A 27,845-nucleotide genomic window follows, 5' to 3' on the forward strand; every position below is an offset into this window, starting at 1 on the left:
CCGGGACAGTTTCGGGGGGGCGGAGTCGGATACCGCCTTGGACCAATGAGCGGGGAGGACTCTGAAAACGGAAGAGGAAGCGCCTCCGCAATTTTAAAGATGGCGGCTCCCGTGGGGCTTCTTTCTCGGTTTACAGCGCTTCTGCCTCGCTTCTTAGGGAGCGCCTGGACCCGGCCTCCCTTTCGCGGACTCCGGCAGGGTAAGTGCCGATGTTTCTTTTCCAACACGAAATGCTTCAAAACCAACGTCCCGGGGTTCCGGCGCTGGCCGAGGACGGAGTTGTTGAGCATCCGGGCGCCTTCCTCCAAGGCGATGATGTCTGGCAGCCCATGAAATAGAAGTGCCGTTTCTGTGCAGTTTTTACGGTCTTAAGAGTCCGGGGATGGATGGATAGATGGGTCGGTGCACGTACTCGTAATCCCTGGGATGCCCGGCTAATGCAAGGAAGAAAGAAAAGACCATCCTACCAAGTACACAAATCTGTAAAATCCCAATGGGATTTCACCATCTCTTTTCTTTCTCCTTCTCCGGGGTCTTTATGGTCGGAGAATTCACTCTGTCATAGCAAATGCACTGGAAGTGCAGATAGTCCTCGACTTTCAACAGTTCATGTAGTGACCGTTCAAAGTTACAATGCCACTGAAAAAAGTGACTTATGGTCATTGTTCACACTTAACCATCGAGGCATCCCTGTGGTCACCTGATCAAAATTCAGATGCTTGGCAGTTGACTCATATTTATGACAATTGCAGTGTCCCAGGATCATGTCATCGCCTCTGACAAGCAGAGTCAATGGGGAAACCGATTCACTTAACAACCATGTTATTTAATTAATAACTGTGACAAGAAAAGTTGTAAAATGAGGCAAAACTCTTATTAACAAGCATTTCACCTAGTAACAGAAATTTTGGGCTCAATTGTGGTCGTAAATCGAGGACTGCCTGTATTGAAAAGTTCAATGTTAAACATAGATTATATTATGTGTTTATATTAAACATAAACATAAGTTATCTGAGGGATGGTCTCTTGCCGGTCACATCATTAGAGCTGGGAGGAAGGGAATGCTGCGGGTCCCTTCCCCGAGGGAGATACACCTGGTGGGACCCGAAAGAAGGGCCTTCTCCCTCTCTCTGGAACATCATTCCCCTAGAGATCAGAATGGCCCCCTCTCTAATATTCTTCTGGAAGGCACTGGAGACCTGGTTCTGCCAGCGGGCCTGGGGAACCCAGAGCAGGATGGAGCCCATCAAATGACTCGTGTGATCTGCTGTCGTGGGGGGGAGTTGAGGGGTGATTTTTTATTTATTTTTCTCCATATTTTGTTCTATTGTACTTTATTAATTTATTTGATTCTTTTTGTAAGTTTTATTTTTTTTAAAAAAAAATATGGTTTTACATTCTGTAAGATGCCTCAAGTCACCATGGGCGAATAGGCAGCAATATAAATTCAATAAATAAATAAATAGATGCAAATAATAGAGACAGTGCCCTCATGGATATGGATTGTAAGGGGGGGAATCCAGGACATTTAAGCTGGGGAAAACTGCCATAGTAAGCAAGTGGAATTAGTAGTCTTAAAATAGTATCAAATGTCTAATCAGTGTTAACTGAAATGTGCTAGGATTCATTGGGCCCATTGAAAGGATCCAAGAGCCTTTCAGGGGTCCAAGAAATCAAAATTATTTGCCAGACAGTGTTGAAAAATAATACAATATTAAAACCCCATCAAATAATGTAAGAAATGTATTGGCAACATATGCATCAATGTTAATTTTTAATCCAGTAAATGTCAATAAATATAACCCCTGCAAACAAGCTCTTTTGGAATCCTCTGTAATTTTTAATAATTGGAAAAGATTCTGAAAGAAAAAGGTCAAGAAGCATATTTAGAGGTTCAGTTCAAATTCTGATAGATCTTCAGGTTTCCCAATTTTTTGTTAAGGATTTTCTTAAGGGAGGGGAGGTTGTTTAATAGTAGACCATATGATTATCTATACAAAGTTAATCCCTGCTTCTCCAGGTTAAGGCTGAAAACAAAAACATTTATTGGAAACCAGAAAACTGCTACCACTGAGAAACAAGCTGTGATAAATATGCTCATAATCTGATTCAGCATAAAGATGAGCTCTTCTTATTTTCTTGTCCCAATTTTTCATTGATTGAATATGTTTCCTTTCTTTCCTTTAAGCATTTTAGGGAGAAATACGAGTAGTATTTTAGTGTTTTTTCTCCACAATACAATCAGTACAACTTTAGTTTTTCTGTGTAAGAGTGCAGTAGGTCTGCAATATGTGCAGGAATCCTGATATCATTGACTACTGTGGAGCAGGGGTGGACAATTAATTTTTCCAAGGGGCTACATGAGAAATTGAAGCAATTGTAGGGAGCCACTGATGCTGCCTCACTCCCCACTGATGCCCTGCCACCACTTCTCCACTATCAATGCACAACCCCCACAATACCAATGACACCGACAATGTTGGCTGGACAGGGACAGCCAAAGGGCTCAATGTGGCTTGCAGGCCACAAAATGCCCAGGTCTGCTCTAAAGGCTGGTGGGGGGTTAAGCTGTATCTCTCATGTAAGTGTATTGATGGGTTTTGTTTATTTTGCTCCATAGCTGATGGGATTTGATACATTTTCAAATTCTATCTTTTCCATGGCAACTTCTTCTGTATCACATTTGGTCCATTTCACTTTGATTTCAAAAAGTTCCTCTGCTAACAGTGTGTCAGGTCCATTTACACAGTCTGTTTTCAACATTCCTTTGGATTGGCAAGAACAGAATAAGAAAGAAAGAAACCAAGATCACACAACACTATTTTCTGAGCTTATCCATATCTTTATACTTAACTGAGTTATCTTTGCTTTCGTCATGTCCAAATGTTTCATATATTCTCTTTGGCTCTTTCTCCCATTTTTATTGTGTTGTTTTGTTCTGATTGAGGATCACATCGTCTAATTAGCAATAATTTATCCAGGTCCCATTTCTTCTCAACCCATTTAATCCTCCTTTGTTTTACCATTGAATGCTCATTCATGCTCTTCAAGTGATCAAAACCATTTTAATGGACTTATTGCAGTATCTATTCATTTTCTACCCAATCTGTTCTTTATCATACCATCTCTTAAGCATTCTATTCTCTCTATAATCAATATGTATGTTTCCCCAACATAACAACCTCTCTCATATAACCAAGTGGGCAGGAGTTCACTCTTATTTGCAGACATTTTTGTATCTTTTAACGGTGCTACTTTACATCAGCATTTTCACATCTTGAAATTACTCCATCTCCACCCCCTTTAGTAAACTTTCTACGACATTTTGTTGTTCACAGACTCTAGCTGACACTACCCACATCACAAAATGTAATTGTTGCATTCATAATAAAACCTACACTAGTTTGGGTAATGAAATGTCTGCAAGAAAACAATCAAGCTCAGGGAGCACCAAAGCCACTCAGTTATATAGAACTAGCCTGTGGACAAAGCTTTTGTAGAAAAGAATCTCTTAGGGGAAATGATTGACCCCATCCTACCTGAAAACAAGGGCAAGAAGAAATAAGGAAAACACTGGATACAAGAGAAGGTTCGCTGTTCCCTTTTACTCCAAAATGAATGGCTTTAATTCTTTGCAATTGTAAAATGGACAAAGTTGGGGCAGAGAGTGAGATTTTCAAAGAAACATTCCTGAAATTGAGCTGTTACCTTTTCTAAAGGAGACAGGAATACACATGCTGGGTGTTTGAAACTATTAGGCAAGAGCAAAATAAAACACACATAAAATGGATTATACATAACCACCCAGCTTTTTCATGTATTGGACTTCAGGATTTGAAATTCATTCATTAACTAGGGCAAAATAAATACCTTTCCACTTTTGTAGGTGATTAGTATGTGGCTATTAGTGATTGCATTTTCACCATTTGTGAATATCATAAAAGAAGATAATTTATAGTATGAAGAGTACTGAACTATTAGGAAGTATTGTCTGAGATGTCGAAAAAGAAGATAATTTTTGCTTACCCCACACCCATAATGATAAGAAGCTTTGACAAGAGACTATACATTGTGATGATTCTTCCATCACTTGTGTCATAGACACTTTTCAGCTTGTTTATTTTTCAGTTCCCCAGAATATCAAGTTGTTCCACTTAGTTGAGGATCATGTCTACATTCCCCAAAATGGCAAGACATTTCGAAGTTTACATGCTACCTATTTTTTTCAGCCTGAAAATACTTGGTAGGCTAATTGGTTCAGGTTATTCTCACATAATTATTGCTGATGATTACTGTATGTATAATGTTTCAGTAATCTCGAAAATAGGCATATTTTTCCTTTTCATATAAACTGAATTTGTTTTAATTGCCCTCTCTGAGGGTTTTGTGGAATAATATTAGATAAAATATTTGGATGAATGCTGAGTATTGGATTTCATATTAACTACTTCAAATATCATTTCCATTCTAATATTATATTTATTACTAGGTCACACAGCAATTGTAAAATGCTCTTTATGATCCCAGTTTTTTTACTGGATTTAAATACATCTAACATTTTCTTCACATTTTTGTGTTTGCAGTTGTAGAAACTACTGAAGGGAACACCACAACGGTAAGCATGCTGTATTTTCTGAATTGCAAATATTAACTTTAATAAACTATTAACTTTCAACTGAGAATGGAACAGTAACCTTCAATGAATAATCAATATGCATTTAAATCTTGGTATGGTTATAAACAAAGCTTACTAACTTGTTAACCTTCTGAATATGTTCTCAGAACTTGCTATCATAATCCCTTGTTACTTCAGTTAAAAACCATAGTTTCTTACAGGTTAGGGATGTCTGCAGGTCTGAATAAAGTCTATGGACTTCAAGACCCTCTTTAAAACTACTGAAACAATTGCTGCTGATTGAATATACTCACAAGAAAAAGAATACTCTGTGATGTTAAGAACATAATACAGATAAAATTAAATATGCTTTGCAAATTTTGATTTTTATTTCTCTCCTCGTTTATCAGTGTAATGTGAGAATGTTTTCCTGGATAGTTTGCTTCTCTCCTTGGTATCATAAATGTCAAGTTGAAAAACAAAGGCAAAGAGAGAACTCTTGTGAGAAAAGTGCATTACCTTCCCATTCAGCACTTAGCATGGCTTTGTGAAAACACTTGTGGTGAAGACATGGTCATACATTTTAATTTTCAGGACCTTTCCAAAGTAATTTATACTTCATATGGAGTTGTGTAATGATGGCTTTTACTGTCTAAATTGCTATACAATTTTTTGAGCCAAGTGACACAAACATTCATCACTGGAGGTTTTTAAGAAGAGACTGGAGAGTCATTTGTCTGAAATTGTGTAGTCTCCTCTTGAGCAAAAGGCTACACTAGAAAATTCCTTCCAGCTTTATTCTGATTGATTGATTCATTTGAATATAATTCTTGTGTATTAATAACCATCTTAAATCAATTTGAGGCTTAAACTAATAACTCATTTTACATAAAGAGTCAAGTTTTAGTATCTAAAAAATTAAGTTCTTTTATTTACCCATCTTATGAATAAGTCATTTCAAGGTCCTTGAAATAACCTTGTCTATGTTAGTGTGGGTTACTAGTCCTACAACTCTATCCCTGATTTTTCTTATTAGCAGTACTAAATAATGTTTAAGACTGGTTTGTGGGCAGCAAAAAAAGGTCAAGAACAAAATTCAAAGCACTTTCAGAAGACAAGTTTTATTTTTAGAAATACCTTATTGAACCGAAGAGAAAATAAAAATAAGGGCTTTAAGCATTTGGATTTTACACTCAGCTTCTGCCTTTAAATCTTTCCCAGAAAATGATTAAATATCTTTTGCAACAAACAGATATCCAAGTCCAATACTTAGTGATTATGTCCATGATAATTTGCAAATATGTCTTCAGACGTTTTAGAATACAAACAGGAACCTCCTTGACAGAAAATGTCTTTTGTCAATGTTTTGTTAAAATACTTCCTCAAAGAAAACGTTATGAATTCCCATAACTTTAAATACTTGAAAGTTAGTGGAGCAGCTTTGGGAAATGTGCAACATCCTAGTAATTCAAGAAGCAATTATGAGATAAGTTGCATCTTTGAGCATGATTAGGAGGGACCATGGGCTCCATTGCTTTGAGGAGAAGTTATTGGCTAGAATAGATAGAATGGGTACCCTTTCTAAGACAGGATCCTTCTAATAAGATCCTGTCTAGTATCTGTTTCTAGTATTTCAGAACAAAGTGGTACTTGCAAACTGCTACTTAAAATTCCAAGTATTTTTCGCTTTTTTCAAGTTCATTCTCTGAAATGTACCATAAGTTGGTAGCAGCTAAGTCTAATTATCCTTTTCTGCAGTTTGATATATTGATGTTGCACGTGCTGAATAAATTAATGTAGGTAATCACACAGCAGTTTTGAAACTTGGACTCAAAATTTCCCTCATCGGTTTGCTCTTAATATTTTAGATTGAAGGCAAAATTATAGACGGTGTGGAAATCCCAAGCCCTCCAAATCCTTCTGGTAACTGTCCTATTTGTCGCTGGAACTTGAAACACAAGTACGATTATATGGTGAGTTTTTATTCTAATAGTTGCTAAAATATAGCCATGCTGACATCCTGCTGAGGATAAAGTATAGCTAAGTCCAGCTATTTCTAGATCATTCTCATAATTGTATGCTCGGTATTGTCTAATGAAATAACTCCTAGAGGTCAATTCTTCTTTGCACAAAATGTCAGGATTGCTGAGAAGCAAAATTACATGCGCACTTTGTTACTGCTAAATTACATACCAGGAAAACCTAATGCCTAGAACATTGCTTTTAGTTGAAAATAATAATTTACATTCTTAGAGGCATCACACAAAAAGGAAAAGAAAACAGAAGAAAAGCAGGATTAGCAAGCAAAAATGCCAATTCTTTTATAATCAGGGTAGTTGGCAGGAATTTTTCAGAGGAAGAGAATTGAAGTAAAGGATACGATCATAATGCGTATATGTAGTATGCACAACGTTAATATATTTGTAACTGTACTGTGCACGCATAAGCACATATAAGTCAAACTCTCTACTGAAGTTTGCTGGCAAAATGACCTCTTTCATAAATCTGATAACATGATATATGACAGGAAAAGGTTTTCATCTTCTAGGATGGAAAACTAGGAAATTTATAAAGTTATTTACATAAACTAACTGATTTCCAGCATCTTAAAACTGAAATCTACCCCAATCTTACCTAGAAAGACCAAGGTATAATAACTGTTTCATTTCTTCTTGGGGACATTGGTGAACAATTATGTATGTAGCAGAACTAGAATCTGTAGATCGCTGGAGCTCAGTTTATTTTCACATTGCTGATCAGCCATGCTGTTGAATGTAATATGACTTGTGCATGTTTTGGATTTCATACTGAACAAGCATTCTTTGGAACTATAAGTTATTTCATTAAATCATTGATTTTGTGACTAATTGCACATTTAAGAAAACCAAGTCCCAATTAGAGGCCTACTATTTCCAGCAATTTCTGGTGAGTGGGCAATAAAGTTTCCAAGATAAATAAAAGAAATTAGTATTCTAGGTCTACCCTTTTCCAGTGAGTAAGCCTTGGATGTAGACAATATCTTTCCAGCTGTAGTTAAAATTCTCAAGAGTAAAATATCACAAACTGTTGAAGACCCATATTAATCATGGACTGGGTGAAGAAAAAGAAATTGATACTTAATCCAAAACTAGACAGCTGTGTCCCTGGCTGATAAAAAGGCCGTTCAAGGAAAGTTATTAAATAGTTTTAGCAGCATTGTTTAAGGAAGGCTGGATATAAATCTAATTTCAAATATGCAGTGTCATTTTATTTGGTGTATAATCCATCCCATGGATTCTGCAGCCTCAGTATCACAAAAAAGACCAACAGGATATTTTGGCAATGCAACTCTTTACAGTGCATGGATAGATTATGCCCATGAAATAGGAGGAAAGAGAATTTGCAGCGATGCTTTTAACTCCACACAAATATTACATCAGCAATCCTTCATATTTATAAAAAATCGTTGGACTGCCACAGCCGACTTTGCAACATTTGTTCCCCCACCCAGGTATATTGCACTTTTTAAAAAATAGCAAACTAGGCAACTGGGATAAAATATCAGACTGCAAAATAAAATCTGACTTCGAAACTTATAAATGGTCACACGTAGACCAGTTTTAAAATCCTGAATTTTTTGAACAATTATGAGCAGACAACATTTCTTACAAGACTCTCTTTCTCTGGGGCACTGTTCACTTAGCACTGGAGAGTTGAATACTTTGAAATAAGTACTCCATAACCGTTTGTGTCAGTTTTTTTAATGGAACACATACCTCCTTTGGAGAAGAAAGAGCCATAATAGTTGTTGCATCATTAGAAATTCTTATTAAAGTGCTTTAATGCAAGGACAGAGGACATGTGATTTTCTTGCTTAATCTAGCCTGCACGTGCACAAGGAGAACTTCTTCCCTAGAGTCCCTCTATCAGTTACTTTCCCAGCATGCCTCTACTCCCAACTGCTTTCTCTTTCGAAGCCCCTTAAGAGAATGTGGGTGAGACCTTGCCCGTGGGGCCCTTGAAACAGAACTTCTGAAAACAAAACCAAGTGATTTTTTTTTTCCTATTCAGAACCTGGCCTTGAACTCCTTCTCTGCTTGGCCCTGCAGTTAAAAACTCACCAATTCATCTTCTTTTTTTCCACGTAACAGCACACCAGGAGACTTTAGATGATTTGAAAAGTTTATGGCATTGAAAGAATTAAAAGAAGTTCATTCTGTTTTGAAGATAAAGGGAACTTTGTTTTTGTTACAGTTTTTTAAGTTTAATAATATCCTAGTCACTTAATTATGTTTAGTGTTTTTTTTTAACATGGCTTTGTTTAAAACAGAGGTGGTTAGAATTGCCAAAAGAGTGCTACAATAGGCAGCAGCTCTTGTGCAACCCAAAATAAGAGCATGGGATGAGAAGAGTGCCCTGGTTGTATAAACAAATCTCGAAGGTCGTTTAGTCAAATTATTAGCACTTGTCAGGAATCCAGGTGGCCTTGGGTATTGGTCCTGTCCACAATTCCAGCCAGATTTCTGCTTCCAGAAAATACATTGTTCATGATGGATTTTGTTTACCTAAGCAGGAGAAATCAAATACTCTGTCCAGATGAAGGCAAAACTTTTATTTCCTCTTCTCTTGCTTGGAACACGATTAGTCTGACCATGAGTAAATGTCATCCCTCACTTTGGCAGTGGAGAATGAAGACCGAACTCCAGGCTTTGCTTCTGAGTTCCAAATTAATTCAATCCAAGTTGTTTTCATCAGATCCTATAGATTACAGGGGTGGGAATCAGGATTCAGCCTCTCCCAGGAGCTGTCCAATGATTAAAGCAAAGCTGTAGTTGCAGTCTTGGCTGCCCATTAGCACACAGTGTTAATTTCATGGAACATGACGGCAGTGCTAATCTCTGCCAGAATACTTTCTCTTTTAACCCTTTTGCACTTGTTTCTCTGTTGCCCTAAAACACCGTATCTTTGCACTGCCTTGTAGCATAGATGAACTCTGAATGAGCAACACTACATTGTTGGACTTGGGGTCTGTTTGTGTATTAGAAAATTTAAAAAGATAAAAACTAACAACTAATATACAATAAAGGTGGGTGCGGGGGGAGAAAAAGAAAAGAAAGACTAAGTCAAAAGTACAAAAGAAAGAAGTAAGAAAAAGCAGCTTCTGGTTTTCTTTACAGCAGTTATAAGTATAAATGTGCATTTTATTTTTTCTCTATGATTACAACATACCAGTCTTTTTTTCTGAAACCTCTTTTTACTAATCATCTAAATCAATCATAAATTTACTTGCTTATGTTTCACGCACAAAATCTATAAGAGTTTCCAGTCAACAATTAAATAAACATGGCTTTTCTCTGATCAAAGGGGTCAGTTTGACCATCTCAGCAAATTCCATCATCCTCGCCATCCATTCCTGGGTAGTATCTAATCTTTCCATCTTTTGCATATAATAATCTTGCTGCAGTTACCATGTACAAAGGATGTGAGGCTTCAGCCGAACCCTGGTAAGATGAAATGGCTGTGAGTTTAAGGAGTCTCAGGATCCGTAGATTTATCATCCTTAATTCTGGATGGGGTTGCACTACCCCAGACAGACCTGGTACGCAATCTGGGCATTCTCCTATTGTGATCCGTGTGTGCTATAATTCTGGAATTTCAAATATTAGTTCATCTGAGGCAGAAAAGGGCAGATTTAGCATTGCTCAAAGGTTATTTTCAGCTGAGTAAATTAATTTGTCCTGTGAATAGTTTATGTTATTAATAATTCTGCTTGTAATTCTTCTAAATTCTGGCTGCTTGATTCCAAACTCAGTAATCTTGACAAATAAGTAGATAGTAGATGCAAACAGGTATCTGCTATGTTTGAAGTTTATTTCTTAAATACAGTGTAAAACAAACTGAGAACAGTATAGAGCATCGTTTTCATGTTTTTGCTAATGTGTTTTTTTTAACTTTAGTATTAGATTACTCCATGACTTGTTGTTTTGTCTTAGTTCTGTATAACTTTGTAACAGTAATTTAGTAACTTTAAATATTCTAGTTATCCTTTCACCCAAGAACATCTAGAAATGCTTCTTGTGGCTTGGCTTGCCTTATAATTATTGCCTGAGAACGTTAGTTGAATGCCCTGGAATGCATTCCAAGATAGGTTGTAGTGTTACATTTCTTCTCTTCTGAAGAAAAACCTTGAGTGAAATCATATTTTTATTAGTTGGGAAAAATTAAAGTATCTAGAAGATTAGAACATTCTCAAGTTCTTTTTTTGATCAATTTTATTTCTACAAAGGTAAAACAGAAAAAGAAACAAAACACAAAGATGTGTACATCATCCAAAAAAAGGCAAAACAAAAGTTGTTAACAGAGGGATAGAACATGGCATGTTAATACCACTTTATAATTCCTTGGTAAAACCACACTGGGAATACTGCATCCAGTTTTGATTGTACAATGTAAAAAAGATGTTGAGACTTTAGAAAGAGTGCAACAAAAGATGATTAGGGGACTGGAGGCTCAAACATATGAAGAACGGTTGCTGGAATTGGAAATGTCTAGTTTGATGAAAAGAAGGACTAGGGGTGACATGATAGCAGTGTTCCAATATCTCAGGGGTTGCCACAAAGAAGATGGAGTCCAGCTATTCTCCAAAGCACCTGAAGGCAAGACAAGAAGCAATGGATGGAAACCAATCAAAGAGAGACCTAGAACTAAGGAGAAATTTTCTGATGGAGCAATTACCGTGTTTTTCGGACTATAAGATGCACACACACCCCAAAAGTGGATGGAAATGTCTGTGCGTCTTATAGAGCAAATACGGGCCTGTTTTTGGCCTCCCAAACCCTCTGTGCATCCTGTTCTTTGCCTTTCCCAGCTTCAAGAAGAACTCTGCAGGCCAAAAACGGGCCATTTTTTGGCCCGCAGAGTGCTTGTGGACGCTGGAGAGGTGAAAACAGGACACATGGAGGGTTTGGGAGAGCAAAAATAGGGCCGTTTTTGGCTTGCAGAGTGCTTCTTCTAGACACTGGGGAGGACAAAAATGGGACATGTGGAGGGTTTGGGAAGACAAAAACAGGCTCATTTTTGGTCTGCAGCGTGCTTCTGGGGCTGGGGAAACCAAAAACGGGATGCCTGGAGGCCCCAAACTATTTTTTTTCTTGTTTTCCTTCTCTAAACCTAGGTGCGTCTTATGGTCCAAAGAAATATGGTAATCAGTTTACCTCCAAAAGTTGTAAATGCTCCAACACTGGAGGATTTTAAGAAGAGATTGGACAACCATTTGTCAGAAACAGTATAGGTTTTCTTGCCTTAGCAGGGGGTTGGATTGGAAGACCTTCAAGATCCCTTCCAACTTGGTTATTCTGTTATAACAAGTGTTTAAAAAATAAGTGACAAAATACATCAGAAAAAAGTATAATATGTCATTACAATAGTAAACAAGTATAAGTCTACATATAATTATCTAACGCAAACAGGTAAATACATCCATTTCTAATACACTTAGATAATGATCATGTTTTTTACCTGCTATATTTTGTATCATTGAGTCATATTTTATATTTATCCATACAAAGTGTACAACTGTAGACAGTCCACTCATAAATAGCAAATGTAAGCAGATCTTCAATCCATTGAATAAATTGGCCATATACTGTTTTTACCTTTCTAATGTTGCAATATCAGTCTTTTAGCTATAGAAAGGGCATGGAGAATCAAATTATGATATGCAGTTGTCAAATTCAATGCACTAGGCATGCAATTTCAGAGAATATTATTAATACAGAAATAATACAATGAAAACTGAAGACCTTGCTCATAGCAAAACCCTCACACTTTTGGCTCTTCATGGCTTCATGTATCCTCCTTTGCATTTCTAAGCACTATCAGGGAATAATTTTAGCATAGGGTGCAGAGCAAAATATTTGATAGTGATGCACATATGGTTTATACAGAAACACTCAGGTAGCTAATTTCACGATGCTTTTCAGAAGCTTTTGTGTGTCGCTATCGCCTGCGAGCTTAACTGAAATGGTACTTCTGGATTTGTTTGGTATGCTTCCTTAGGACGTCTTACTGCTAAGTCAGTTCATAACCTCTGAAGGAGAAATGATACCTCGTAACATCACGGGCCTTTGTGAGGAAGAGCACAAAAAGATTAGAGTGTGCGTGGAAATGGCTCACCGAGCAGGTAACTACTTTCTGTTTCCTTGTTTTGCTTTTGTGTGAATAAGAATCAGCTGGAAAAAAATGAATCTTAGTTGCTCTGAAACATCATTCTCAATGATATTTACTAACCCTGTTTTCACTGCTTGCTAACATCCCCGCAGGAGAGTTTCAGTTCTACTGTTTAAGGTTAAACTGTGATAGAACTTTGTAGCAATTCATAGCAAGATACATCAGCAAGTGGATTAATAATATAGACCCTGTGCAAGAGATCCTGTTAATCCTGTTAGCTCCAGTGTGACAAAGCAAATTGAGGGAGATCCAATCTCTTTGGTCTTATTTCATTGTGCAAAATATAAGGAGGCAAAAAGTTAGGCAACTAAATGTCAGCAACAATTTAGTAATCAAGGTAAGGAACTAAAACTCAACAACATTTTGGTAATAAATGGAAGCTACAAATCTGATGGACTGTAGCATGTATACCAAGATTCTGTTTAAAATCAAATTGCTACAGTGTGATCAACCTACTATCCCATATGATTTTAGACACTTCAAATAATCATTTGCAGCTGATTTTTATGCTTTGAAAATAAACAAGACTAACAAGATTTCCATTTATTGGAGATGAATGGGTAATTGTATTTGAGTTTGTAACGTAACTTATATACTAGAATTGGATGCGTATTTAGGAAATTGCTTAATTTTCTTCCTTTCTCTCTCCCCTTCCCCCATCCCATTTTTAGGCTTGCTGCCAGATCATAAACCTAAACTTCCTGAAGATTTTGTTCCCAAACCTAAGCATATCCTCAACAGGTCAGGTGCTCTTTGGCTACTAAGTGGGTGAGAGGGAGGGGAAATGTTTAGAATCCTTAGAAGGGGACCTAAAAAAACGGTTCAGGTAGTCCTCAACCTATGATCACAATTGAGCCCAAATTTGCCCCATTTTACAATCTTTCTTGCCACAATTGTTAAATGAATCACTGCAATTGTTGAGTGGATCATTCGGTCATTAAGCAAATCCAGCTTCCCCCATTAACTTTGCTTGTTGGAAGCCAGCTGAGAAAATTATAAATGGTGGTCATATGACCACAGGACAGTGCAAGTGTCATAAATATATGCCAGTTGCAAGCATCCAAAATTTGATCATGTGACTGTGGAGATACTGCAATGGTTGTTAAATGTGAAAAATGGTCATGTCACTTTTTTCAGTGCTGTAACTGCAAACAGTCGCTATATAAATGGTAAGTCAAAGACTACCTGTATAGTTTAGTATGGTTTAGTTTATTAATTGACTAGTTCGATACCCGTGCTTCACTATGAAACTATGTGGTTGGGCTTAGTTTTGGGGGAGGAAAATAAGGGGGGGGGGGAAATTCTGCCTCTGCCTACCAGCATCCTTCGGTATTCATATGATTAGAGTTAAGGGCTGTTTGGAAACTGAAACAGTATTTGCTGTGTGAGCAAGGAGATAGCAAGGAGCCTGGGCATGGCTTAGCTCAACTGTTCTGTACTAAAGCTGGTTGCTGCCCTGAAACTGAAACTCCTCCTGTTTTGCATTTGGAACAGATTTCTTTTCAGGTGAGGATGGGGAGTAAAACTCCTTAGCATCAGAGCATGTTAATAATAATATAGGAAATACTAATGCTCTGGTGGTCATTTGGAAAAATCCTTTCTTAGTAAGCATCTAGAAGCCAAGGGAAACATACGTGCCAAATTTCAAGTTTGTAGGCTTTATGGTTCTGGAGATTTTGTGATGATGCGTGAGTATTTCGCATTTATATCTATATAGAAGATTAGCCTTGCAACCGTATCAGTAAAAGAAAACAAAAATACGCGATCTGGTTCTGGGATTAAAAAGATAAAAGAAAATGCTATGATAAAATGCACATGTGGTAATACAAGAGTCAGCAATCAAATAAATGCATCACTGTAACAGGGAACACCAATTTGTTCAATGTATCAGGATCTTATTTTAACTGCGTTCATTATAAACTTAGCAGTTCTGCTTTTACAATATGTACATTGGAGCCCAGGATGGAATAAGACAATCTGTGATTCAGGATCTGTGACTTCAGATCCCAGTGGGCTGTTCTTTTCAATAGAGATGATAAGTATCCAAGCCTAAAGGGGTGAAGACAACAAATATATCCCTGATCCAATTTGTGGGATATAACATCCCTCTGATTGGAGTAGAAGCCTCTCTAATATATGGGTATCAGAACCCACTGATCTTTTAGTTGATAAACTTGTGCTTAGTTGATCTATTTTCCTAAATATAATGAACCTTAGTAGTTTTTGTAAAAAAGAAAGAGCCATGTATCATACAAACCACATGGCTCTTTTTTAGTCTTTACATTTTCATTTTTTTCCATCCCCTTGCCTTTAATTTTCATATCTGTTGTCCATTTTTAATCATTTGGCAATTGGCAAACACTGATGTGAGCTACAGAATAGATAAGCTAGCTTGTTAGCATCAATAGGTGGCAAAGGGAACATGAGGGTGGCACTTAGTTTGTGTCCCCCTTTTATTTTCTTTGCCTGCACAGTCGTAGTTTACTTAAATTTTGTGCCTTCTTTCTTCTAGTCTTCCAGTCTTTTTTTCTCCTCTCCATCCTGCTTTCACACCTAGTTCCTTAATGGGGAAACTTAAAACTCCTGTTGCCTTTTTTTTTTTTTTGCTTTGCTGTCTGTTCAGCGGAACTAATCCCTTATTTATGACCTTGATTTTTGTTCCCATGGAAATGTCAAAGCACTTTATGAAGACAGTATTTGCAAGCCATGGGGTTACCAAATGCCAGAAGCACTGTTCTTTAGGAAAAATCAGGAATTCCAAGGTTGCATCCTTGTCCTTTTCCAGCAATGTGGTCATAGCTCAATCCCTTTTTCTGTGGATTGTATTCTGATTAAATTTTAGAAGTGCTTCTGTTATTTTTATTTTCTGGGCAATCTTTTATGTTTTTACAGGGATATATTTTTAGGAACATGTTTTATGTCTGTAGACAATATTTGTATATGTATAGACCCTGTTTAAAAAGTAAACAAAAAACAAAAAGACAGGATACCTACTACTCCCTAGGATTGCTTTTATCAAATCTTCTTTCTGGACTTTCATCTGATGATTTATTAACTTTAGCAGGACTCTACTGGTCTGAATTCAGCCTACTGGATAAAGGCAGCAAGGATGAATTCCATCCCTTCCCCCGTGGAACAGAAGTAGAGTTTAAACCAAACAATTTTATCAGGGACGGTAGGCACATTAGTGCGCTTATGCACGCCCCCTGCAGACCTCTTAGGAAAGGGGTGAGGTCAATAGTAGGCAGTCTAAGGTTAAAATTTTGGGGGTTTGGGGAAGAAACCACAAAGTCATGTAGAATATTCCAGACATTGTATCCTATTGTTTCTTTTTATTTTTCTTATATGTATCCATTTCATGTATTCATAACTATGTTTATACTTATACCTGTTGTCTTATAATCACTTGACAAAATAAAATAAATAAAAATAAATAAAATTAACAAACTGCTGTATCGTTCCTAAAGAGAGATTTAATTTTTATAACTCTTACGTCTGTCTGTCCTTTGCTTTCCCAGTCCAGAGCTCACAGACCTGGAGGGTGGGAAAGGAAGCCAGGTTGGAATACATTTGATAACAGGGTACAAAACAAGGAATTGTGTTTAGGCTTCCGGTTTGAGCTTCTTTGGCGACAGACCGAAACCTCGTCTCTGCGAGGCTTCGATCCGTGCCCGCCGCTGGAGCGCCCCGAGCCGGCTGGTTTTGGGGCTAAGCCACCCCGTAGAGGTGGTGAAGAGGGGGGGAGACTGCCTGCAGGGTTGAGGAGAGCCGTATCTCTCCTCCCCAGCTGGCTATTACTCCCTTTCCCGAAGGCAGTTGTAGCGGTGGTCAGAAATGGCCACCACAAAGAAGAACTCGACCGGAAAAGAATGTGCAGGAGGAAGATAAGAAGAGAAAGTTTTGGTTGACCGGGTCAAACAGCTAAAGCAACAAATAAGGTACCCTGGAATTTAAATTTAAGAACATTGCTCCCAAAGAAGATTTTGAAGCTGCGAAGGAGAGAGAGAAGGGAAAGGATTAGGTTTTTTTTTTCTTCCCTTCCTTATACTGACAGCTAAGAGTCTTAAGCAAGAAATTGAAAAAAATCCACTTTGACATTAATAGGCCTCTAAGCTGAAAATAAAAGTCAAAGGGAGAATAAAGATTTCTGGATATTTAAAAGTTTTTAAAAAGCAGGAAAGGAGAAAAAAAAGAATAAAAGGGCAGGATCTGGAAAAACGGAGGAGACTGCCTGGAACTAAGGAATGGAACTGTAACTAAAAGGAACTGACAGTGAAATTTTAACAAGATTCCTTAAAGATACATTTTAATTGAAACTTGGTAACAAAATAATAGAACCCCAGGAAGAGAAAGTGGAAAAAAGAAGCAAGAAGAAACAGCCTTGGATTATTTGGATTACTTGGTGATTTTTGGTTTTTGCATCTGGATGATTAAATTAACTGTGTGGTTGTTTAAAAGTTTTTAAAATGGTATCACTCTTAGAAGAACTGAAAATGGAACTTTAAAAGAAGAAGCCATCTTTAATGATCAAATAATTTTAAGTGGGGGTGGAGAAAAGGGGGGAAAGAGAGTGAAAGGTTTAAGACTAGAAAAAACAACCCAAAAGAAGAAGAAGAATTTGAAAGATAAGTATAATATTAGAAAGCAACAGAAGAGGGGATTACGGATGAGAGAGTTAGAAGTAGAGAGACAAGGGGGTAAAAAGGGGAGGGAGAAGAAGATGAGGAAGAAGGCAAGGAAAAGAAGCTGTAAAAGACAGAAACAAGAAATGGAGAAACAGGGAAAAGATATAAGGATTGTAACCATAAGCTTGTTTAGAGATAATGGGTGAAAATTTAATTGCAAAGGGGATTCTGCAAAGGTACATGAGATAGCTTTGTTATATTACAAACAGAAATAATTTTAGATAATATGATTAAAATGATGGATAAAATATTTACTGTAAGGTAGTTGAATGTTTGGTAATAAATAAATGAATTAAAATGATTGAGAGAATTAAATGGGAACATTTTTATTATTCGTAATGATTTATAAAAATATAAGTGAGAAATATGGAAAAAAGAGAATTAACTATGGAAAGTTTATAAGTGTTCCCAAGGAAGTATGATATTGAATTGAAAAGAAATGTTAAAGATGTTAAGATTTTAATGAATATTAATGATAGAATTGAATTGGAATGGAATGTGTGCTTTATTTACATTCATTCATATTCTGAGGTTCTCGTGGGTATTTGTATGTGGATCTTTGGTTATTCGGGTTTTCTCCCACGTAAGATTGGAAGTATCTAGGCGACGTTTCGATGAAGTCTCATTCATCATCTTCAGGCTTGTGTCTTCGGCTCTGTGCTTCTCAGAGTGAATGAGACTTCATCGAAACGTTGCCTAGATACTTCCAATCTTACGTGGGAGAAAACCCGAATAACCAAAGATCCACATACATACATACACACACACACACACACACACACACACACACACACACATATACATACATACATATATAAATTTTCTTTTTAAGAATACAGTGTGTATTTTAAGAATGTACCAAGCAGAATTAGACTGGAAGTTATGTATTATATTGAATGCTATAATCTTAAAGGTATACATTGAAGCTTAAATTAGAGTTTGAATGGATAAAATTAAAAGACATAAAGGTGTCATACTCCAATTGGTAACTACAGGGAAAAATTCATTTAATGAGAAAAGATAATATGAAATTGAAACAGGACAGACAAAAGTATAAATATAATGATTTGAATTGAGATGAGATAATTAAAATAAAGTTGAGAAAATTAAAAGCGGGGAAAAACTATGTGGAAAATATAAAACGGTAATAAGATATGGAACAGAATATAAAAATGAGCATGAAGTTGAGTTTGGTGTCTGTATGAAGAAGTGATAACCTGGGACCATGCTATTTTCAAAAAAGATGTTTTATTTGTATTTTGTTTTTGTGAAAACCCAAATAAAATTTTCAAAAAACAAAAACAAGGAATTGTATTTGAAAGTGACAGAGCATTAATGAAAGGCAAAGTTTTCATAACAGTAATAGGAACTAGTAGGGCAGTGTTGTCTTTGCTGTGGCATTGTTAAGAACATTTCTCCAACTCATTGGGATTTTGTCTCTGTTGACTGCAGCGAGAAAATGTTTCATTTTTGGACGATTGCCATATCTCATCCAGGACAAGAAGGTTGTGGATTTGGCTATGTGCCTACCCCCCACCTGTGCCTCCCACATTGATTTCTAGAACAGCCAGCAATGCAGAGAAAGTGGATGCTTTTTAAACATTTTTTTTCCGTAACTCTTCGGAGTTAACTTGTAACACACTATTCAAACTGCCATTTCCTATATTCAGAGCTGTTTCAGAAGAATCAATGTTCTTCAAGGCACAGGACCTGTGTTTGGAAATTTGTTATGATTTTGCTTAAGTATCTGTCTTTATGCTCTCTGCTCCCACATGCACAATATACCTTTAAGGTAATTGGAGGGAAAGTGCCTAGGTTCTTGACATGGTAAAACTTGCGAATCAGAGCACTAACATTTCATGGCCTCTCAATTAAAAATAATGGCAAAATGCATTTTACTTTAATTATGCATATTGTGGATGAGGAATAAATTATTCCTAGTATATATTTCTTCTTCCATTTCTTTGTTAAGTGAGAAAAGCAATGCCAAACTGAAATACTAGTAATGGTTGCCAGATACAGTGGGCTAAAAATATTACAGAATATGATTGTTATCATTGTTACTACAGTACCAATTTTGATTTCCCAGGTTTTCTGCAAGATGGCTGGACATAGTCCTTTTCCCATGTAGGAAGGATAGAGAATTGGCAACTAGGCAGGGTCACCCGGACAGACTGATGTCCAAGTAAAGATTTTAATCCAGTTCTCACCAGTAATAGCTGAACACAAACCCAGTGCCATACTGGCTATTTTCTCTCACCACAAGCTTTCAAAGTGTTGAACATTGCCCTCCCCTGAATTGGATGAAAACAAGAATTTTGTTCTGAAACTTTCCCCGAATTGAAGGACAGGTCAAGCATACAGAGTACGTGACTTCATGGGAAATTTGGCTTTACGTGTAATAATTAAATCTTTGCCTTAACCTGAAGGCCGTTCTCTGTGCTCATTTCCCCTAGAAATTCTTCTCATTATTCCCATGAGCAAAGAGACAAGTAATCCTTTGAATACTTTGGCTCAGTGCCCTGCCCTGATGAAGGTGTAGAGTTCTGGCTCTCTCCACTGGTAACAGATGAGATGATGAGTGCATAAAACCTAGTCTCAACACCCCTTGACTCCAGAATCTAAAAATCACACTGTTGAAGATTGACCGTAAATTGGCCATATTTCAGACTTTAGCTGGGATTTTCATATGTTTAATATCTTTTCTGGATTTTGTGGGAGAAGGGTAATATTTGAAAAAGATTAAATGTATCAACTATCATCCAAGGGCCTGAAATTGCCATGTGGGGAAGGGGTGGGGCCATTGGGGACTGCTTTCCAAGATTTGGAGGAACTCAATTCAGGTAGTCTTCACTTATCAATTACTAATGGTAATGATTAATTAAACATAAAGAAAAGGTTTCCCCACCCAGTCGTGGTCATGTCTAGGGGGTGGTACTCATCTCTGCTTCTTAGCCAAGGGAGACAGCTAAGTGTCCAAAGACATTTCCGTGGTCTTGCAGTGGTACCTATTTATCTACTTGCATTTGCATGATTTCGAACTCCTAGGTGGGCAGGAGCTGGGAGCAAATAACAGGAGCTCGGGTCTCAATCTCAGATTGTCAGCTTTCCAATTTACAAGCTCAGCATCTTTAAACCGCTAAGCTGTTGCACCCCCAATAATTACTAATTAACAATTGGAATTAACAATAGGAATTAGGAATAGGAACTCAGTCAGTTGTAAGGCACATCATATAGCAACACTGATTTACAACAGAAGTTCTAGCAATCCCAATTTGCCCCCCGTTAAGTAAATCCCATGCAGTTGCAGCATCCCTGCAGTGTCGCATGGTTACATGATTGCCATTTGTAACCTTCATATTGCAATCATGTAACCACAGAGGGGCTGCAACAGCCACAATAGGAACCCATCATAACTACTCTTCATTCAGGGCTGTCATAACTTTGATCAGTTGCTGGACAAGTGGCCATTAAATGAGGAATGGTGGGTAAATCTGTTACCCTTAATTGCTGCACAAAATAGCATGAAAAAAACCGCCCCAAAATGTGTTTAGGGTGGAAACAGGATTAGTTTGCCTCCCATGAACCTCCTGCCCCTATTTTCATTAATTATCACCAAAAGAAAACACCTAATCATCTCCTGCAACCCTTGGAAGACTTAGAGGAGCCCATCCCCAATGTAAAATATTTCTATTATCTGGTTCTGCCAATTGGCCTTGGGCCCCAATGTGGGGGTGTGTGTTCCATGTTAGAGGTGTTATAAAGAAAATCCCACCTCTACCCATAGGATTCTGCGTTTTTTTTAAAAAACTTACTTAGATTCATTTTAATATTTAATGTTTTGTACCTTTTGTTTTTTATGTTATTTGTAAGCCAGCCAGAGTTGCTTGACAGTGAAATGGTGGCATATAAATTTAATGAAAAAATAAAATACTGTCCTTCATCAAATCATAACATAAATGCTCATTAAAAGCCTAATCCAGTCCAAGAAAACACTGGATTTCATTTGAACATTATAAGACATACAAAGAGAAAAGGGTTGTGCATCAAAGTAGCACAGCATTCATCCCAAGTACAGAATTCTCCTGCCTGTTGTTTTTCCAGCCATCCCTATTTCTCTCTGCCAGTGTCCCATATTTATTGTACAGGAGTTTTTCTGTGCCATCATTGCACTATTCCAGGATTAGTTTTATTTGTTTGTTTGGGGGGGCGGGGTAATTGTGTGGTAATTGTGTATGTATACAATGTGTATATGTGTGTTATATATGTATACACTTTTGACAGCCGGCAACAGAATTTTATTTTTAATGTGTGCCAGTGTGCCCATGGTAAAAAATGACAATAAAGGTTGGTCAGTCTGTCTATCTATTATCTATCTATCTACAGTATCTATCTAGTTTTTCTTCAAAAGTAATGTAAATTTATCTGTTGTTATCCCAGTTGTATAATTTTTAGATTTTATTATATGTCATTATCATCTCCAACATCTGTTTCCCAAAGCTGCAATAAAATTATGTCTAGACTATATGGAGAAGATCAGCACCTGGTAAATGACATCATAGAAATAATATTGTAACGTGTGTATATGCTGTAATAGGGAAGTTAACCTGATGCCATATATTACAAATTTGTGGTTTTATATGAAAATATAATAAGGAAAGCTTATGTAGAGGATACTTCACCTGAAAATAATGAAAGATTTAATATGTCTTATTTTTACTACAAAGGCCATAATATGGCTATTGAATATTACATTGGAATCTAAACAATACTAAGTGAATTGTTCCTCATACAGGCTTTTAAGACATCAACAGCCGGTATAAATTAATAAGACCGTAAGGAAGAGATCTGGACTTAATTTATATGCTTTAATACTTTACTTTTTATCTATTGCTTTTTGCTTTATTAAGCCTAAGGTAGCATCCAAGATGTTCATCTCTATTCTTATCTGCTCTTCCGATTTTAGTCCAGACTTCACTGCTGTTCTGAAATTTTGCCCATTTTCATAAGCAGGCTTGGTTCAACTCACTTTCTGCATGACAGTAAATCAGGTTTGGAAGGAAGAGGGGGAGTTCAGTTCTAATCTTAGTAAAGCAGTGACAGACAAACCAAAGTTATAACTACAGTCTACACAATACAATTTAGAAAGGCCTCCTGGAATTGACATATATTCCATACTTCACACTGCCATATTAAATATCTATAAAATTAGTTTGGCAGATTATGATGTATTTCAGTGAAGTCTTTTTTTCTACTCTTCTTGTAGTTTCTCTATGATGTTTAACTTATAAAGAAATTTTAGGCTTTGGTGTATCCTGTGTGATGAAATATTTTGGTGGAGGGATATCTTTGGGTTAGTTTCTGGTGACTGCTTGGACGAGTCCCTGCAATTTTCTTGGTAAGATTTCAGAAGTGATTTGTTTTCTTTTTATGGCTGAGAGGATTGACTGGCCCAAGGTCACCCATTGATTTTGGGCCTAAGACAGGACTAGAACTCAAGAGTCTTCTGGTTCCTAGCCTGATAGCTAAGCTCAGCGGTGTCAAACTCAAGACCCACGTTCATATTCTGCACACGGGATACTTAAATCCAGCCTGCCGGGCTGGGCCAGAAATATCAAGAGATCGACCCATGGTGCCTCTGGCGGCTAAAATGGGCTGCGTGTGGGGGCCCTGCCCTTTACCCTCCATGGCCTCCTGCTGGCTGAAAAACAGGCCCAAAATGGCCTGGAGAATGGGCCCAAAATGACTAAAAAACGGGCCCAAACAAGTAGAAAACGGCCAAAAAACATTCCGAAAATGGGCTGTGCAGCCCGTTTTTTGCTGGCAGAGTGCTGTAGGAGGCCATGGAGGGCAAAAACAAGACGCGGGGGGACCCCCTGCCCCCTGTTTTGCCCTTCAGGGTGCAGGAGGCATCCATCCTGCACCCAACCCACCCCCGGCTGGCCTGCAGACAAGAACTACAAAGTCCTCAAAGAAATCCAGTTTGACACCCCTGCCTTAACTGCTCTTCCAGTCTGTCTCCCTAATGAAATCTACTGAGCCATTAACTATTATGAACTATTTTTTCCAAATGATTCTCAACAGCTTTCTTTTTTTATATCTAGAATGAAACATGAGTTCATTCGTGCTCAATACATTATACTAATAAAAAAATCAAAGTTAGTAATATTTTCAACATGAAACCTATTATTACTTCAATTCCTTGATGTCTATTTTTTTCATTTCTGAACCTTGTAGTTATTGCAATGTGCTTACAATTTAAGCTATTATTTACTTGACAGCACCAAAGAGCAAGACCTTCTTTGGAATCTTTCACTTTGAAAAGTGTTAGAGCAATGGGAACATTTTTATGTTTCCAACTGCTTGAGGCTACTGGGATTTTATTACCATTTTGCGCATCCTAAATGGGCAGACGCAAATCCGTTTTACACAGCTCCATCAAAAGCACTTAACATTTCATGTATGCATATTATTCCTCCCCGGAGAGGTGTATGTGCAAATTTATTGATCACTTCCTTGTCTGCGCTATTGCATTTATCAATTGCAGTTGTTCAACTCAACTAAATATTCTGTAGGGAAAAAAAAGCCCTTCAGAGCAAAATGCTCTGATGATTCTAAATGGACATATTTCTGGTTAATCTTGCCTTCGGAAGTAGTAGATACACCCAATCCACTTACCTTAGCTCCTTGGTTTGTGTTAGCAGTTCTCATAGGAAAAAAGTGTTTGAATCCTATTTAGCAAGCAACTTAATTCATTCTGTTTTTCTTTTCTCTTATTTATTCAGTTTCTATTATAATTTTTCTTTTTCATGTGTGTGTGTGTGTAGATTTTCACAGGTACAGGTATGCAGGTCTTGGCATGTTCGGGTCTTTTCCCATGTAAGATTGAGAACTCAACCTTACACGGGAAAAGACCTGAACATGCCAAGACCTGCGTGTGTGTGTGTGTGTGTGTGTGTGTGTGTGTATATATATATATATGTGTGTGTGTGTGTGTGTATATATATATATATATATATATATATATATATATATATATATATTTGTTTTCTTAAGTTTTCGTGGGTACTTACATGTATGGTATTCAGCTTTGTTCGGGTATTTTCCCACGTCATTGTAGTTGTGCTTTTAAAGTTGTAGCAACGTTTCGGCAGAATCTCATCTGCCATCATCAGGCTTCATTATCAGTTTATATATATAAACTTTAAAAGCACAACTACAATGACGTAAAATACCCGAGCAAAGCTGCATACCATACATGAAAGTACCCGCGAAAACTTAAGAATATATATATATATATACACACACACACACACACACACACACACACACACTGCTCAAAAAAATAAACGGAACACTTAAGCAACACAATGTAACTCCAAGTCAATCACACTTCTGTGAAATCAAACTGTCCACTTAGGTAGCAACACTGATTGACAATCAATTTCACATGCTGTTGTGCAAATGGAATAGACAACAGGTGGAAAACATAGGCAGTTAGCAAGACACCCCCAATAAAGGAGTGGTTCTGTAGGTGGTGACCACAGACCACTTCTCGGTTCCTATGCTTTCTGGCTGACGGTTTGGTCACTTTTGAATGCTGGCGGTGCTTTCACTCTAGTGGTAGCATGAGACGGAGTCTACAACCCACACAAGTGGCTCAGGTAGCGCAGCTCATCCAGGATGGCACATCAGTGCGAGCTGTGGCAAGAAGGTTTGCTGTGTCTGTCAGCGTAGTGTCCAGAACATGGAAGCGCTACCAGGAGGCAGGCCAGTACATCAGGAGATGTGGAGGAGGCCGTAGGCGGGCAACAACCCAGGATCAGGACCGCTATGTCCACCTCTGTGCAAGGAGGGATAGGAAGAGCACTGCCAAAGCCCTGCAAAATGACCTCCAGCGGGCCACATATGTACGTGTGGCTGCTCAAACGGTCAGAAACAGACTCCTTGAGGGTGGTATGAGGGCCCGACGTCCACAGGTGGGGGTTGTGCTTACAGCCCAAAACCGTGCAGGACATTTGGCATTTGCCAGAGAACACCAAGATTGGCAAATTCTCCACTGGCACCCTGTGCTCTTCACAGATGAAAGCAGGCTCACACTGGGCACATGTGACAGACGTGACAGGGTCTGGAGATGCCGTGGAGAACGTTCTGCTTGCAACATCCTCCAGCATGATCGCTTTGGCAGTGGGTCAGTAATGGTGTGGGGTGGCATTTCTTTAGGGGGCCACACAGCCCTCCATGTGCTCACCAGAGGTAGCCTGACTGCCATTAGGTAACGAGGTGAGATCCTCAGACTCCTTGTGAGACCATATGCTGGTGCGGTTGGCCCTGGGTTCCTCCTAATGCATGACAATGCTAGACCTCATGTGGCTGGAGTGTGTCAGTAGTTCCTGCAAGATGAAGGCATTGATGCTATGGACTGACCCGCCCGTTTCCCAGACCTGAATCCAATTGAGCACATCTGGGACATCATCTTGCTCCATCCACCAACGCCACATTGTACCACAGACTGTCCAGGAGTTGGGGGATGCTTTAGTCCAGGTGTGGGACGAGATCCGTCTGGAGACCATCCGCCACCTCATCAGGAGCATGCCCAGGCGTTGTAGGGAGGTCATACAGGCCTATTTGTGCCCAGGTGTTTGTCTGGCTTGTGGTGTGGAGATTTTTTTTTTGTTTGAGAGTGCAGGCTTCCAGATAATTGACAGTCTGGTAGATTCATCTCTTCTATTAATGCTTTCAGATCTTTTTTCAATCTCTATGGCTTCTCTGATGATTCTGTGGCTGGGGTTTTCTATAGTGGCTAGGGCTTTGATGCCATTGAAGTTGATGCTATGACCTGTGGCTTTCATGTGTTGGAATAGTGAGCAAGTGTGTTCCAGCTTTTTTACTGCATTTTTGTGTTCATCTAGGCGGGTACTTATTCTTCTATTGGTCTGTCCAATGTATGTGGCAGGGCATGATGCATAGGGGACTTCATATATGCCTTGGTTTTCCAGGTCAGTTTTATCTTTAGGATTTCTTAGGATGGCTGCTATTTTTCTGTCTGTTTTGAAGGCAGTCTTGATGTGCAAAATGACCTCAGAATCTCATTCTCAGATGAGATTCTGCCAAAATGTCGCTATAATAAAAGCACAAATATCAAGACGTGGGAAAATACCCGAAGAAACCTAAATACCATACATATAAATACCCACGAAAACATAAGAAAACAGAGAGAGAGAGAGAGAGAGAGAGAGAGAGAATGAGCATAAAAATCGTTTTAACAAAGAATTTCATTACATTTTCTTATCAGAACATGATAAGAAAAAGAGTGGTCCTGCCAATTCTTACTCTGCTGTATTAAGAAAACTTAACCTAGTTTTTTTTTAACAAAATAGGCATTAATTCCTTTGGCAATTCAAATCCTTCTCAGTTTAGTAGAACTGCCTTGGGCCTGTCTTGTGAACACAGCAAAGATTCACCAGATAACTTGATAACCGTTTGAAAAGGATGAAATAGAAATAAGAAGATTGAAATTGGCCAGTGCGTTGCAATAACCTGATACCCAGATGTAGCCAGTCAGAATTGGACCTTGCTGAAGGACCAGTACGTGCCTGGTTTTATTTTGAAAGAATGAAATGGTGGAAAGAATGAATGAGAAGTTAATGGCCATTGATTGAATTTCAGAACAATATCTAATAGGAAATTAAAACACAACAGAGTTTCTTATTTCTTGCCTGATTCCTACAAATCTAATGCAGCATGGGGCAGGAGCATTTTAATTAATTACTCCTATTGTAATGAAGACAATTAAGTTGCTTAGATCATTTCACAGAGGCACATGGGGCCCTGGCTACCATTTCTGTGCTGATGAAAATAAAATATCATTTGTAAGTATTTATTGCACTTCGAACATGTTTTGTGATTGCCAGTTTTATTCATGGCGTGGTTTTCTGCTTCTCTTTACAGGTACCATACCAGATATCCTATCGATTCTGTGAGACCCATTTACAAAAAAGGGAGAAAATGGTGCAAAGTTCCTATGCCTATATCTCATCCAGCACTTAAAGATAATGTTACTTATGGATCAAAGCCCCTTCGTTTTAACCACTGAAGAAGAGTGCAGCTTGAGTTGACAGTAGATGACAATAATTGAAACCATCCCGTGTGCATCATAGATGTGCTGTAGATTCTGGAAGAAACAAACTGATTGCAGTTGATTATGTTGTTTTGCTGGAGCCTGGGAAGGCTAGTTGAACAACCAATTTGTCGCCTCTATGGAGGCATATCTTATTTTTGTGTATATTCCAATTAAACTCTTGAGATGAATTTTGCGTCATGACCTTTTTTTCAAT

At 37.9% G+C, this 27,845-nt stretch overlaps 1 protein-coding gene across 4 annotated transcripts; it reads left to right on the forward strand.

Annotated features, from left to right (window-relative positions):
• The first annotated feature begins 57 nt into the window (after nucleotides 1-57).
• Nucleotides 58-27,819, forward strand: MRPS18A (mitochondrial ribosomal protein S18A). Of its 4 annotated transcripts, XM_087935632.1 has the most exons (7): nucleotides 74-199; nucleotides 2,621-2,726; nucleotides 4,584-4,615; nucleotides 6,484-6,588; nucleotides 12,653-12,776; nucleotides 13,495-13,564; nucleotides 27,460-27,819. In XM_087935632.1, the coding sequence occupies exons 2-7, from the start codon at nucleotides 2,624-2,626 to the stop codon at nucleotides 27,602-27,604; spliced, it is 579 nt and encodes a 192-aa protein (XP_087791758.1). In that variant the 5' UTR covers nucleotides 74-199; nucleotides 2,621-2,623; the 3' UTR covers nucleotides 27,605-27,819. The 4 variants fall into 4 exon arrangements, with proteins under 4 accessions (XP_026551343.1, XP_087791763.1, XP_087791758.1 ...); XM_026695558.2 differs by lacking the exon at nucleotides 2,621-2,726 and having other exon boundaries at nucleotides 58-199; XM_087935636.1 differs by lacking the exon at nucleotides 6,484-6,588 and having other exon boundaries at nucleotides 90-199.
• The last annotated feature ends 26 nt before the right edge of the window (nucleotides 27,820-27,845 follow it).

Source organism: Pseudonaja textilis, chromosome 1 (assembly GCF_049901715.1).
Source record: "Pseudonaja textilis isolate UNSWEBS1 chromosome 1, rPseTex1.2, whole genome shotgun sequence".
In the NCBI taxonomy this organism is placed as follows: domain Eukaryota; kingdom Metazoa; phylum Chordata; class Lepidosauria; order Squamata; family Elapidae; genus Pseudonaja; species Pseudonaja textilis.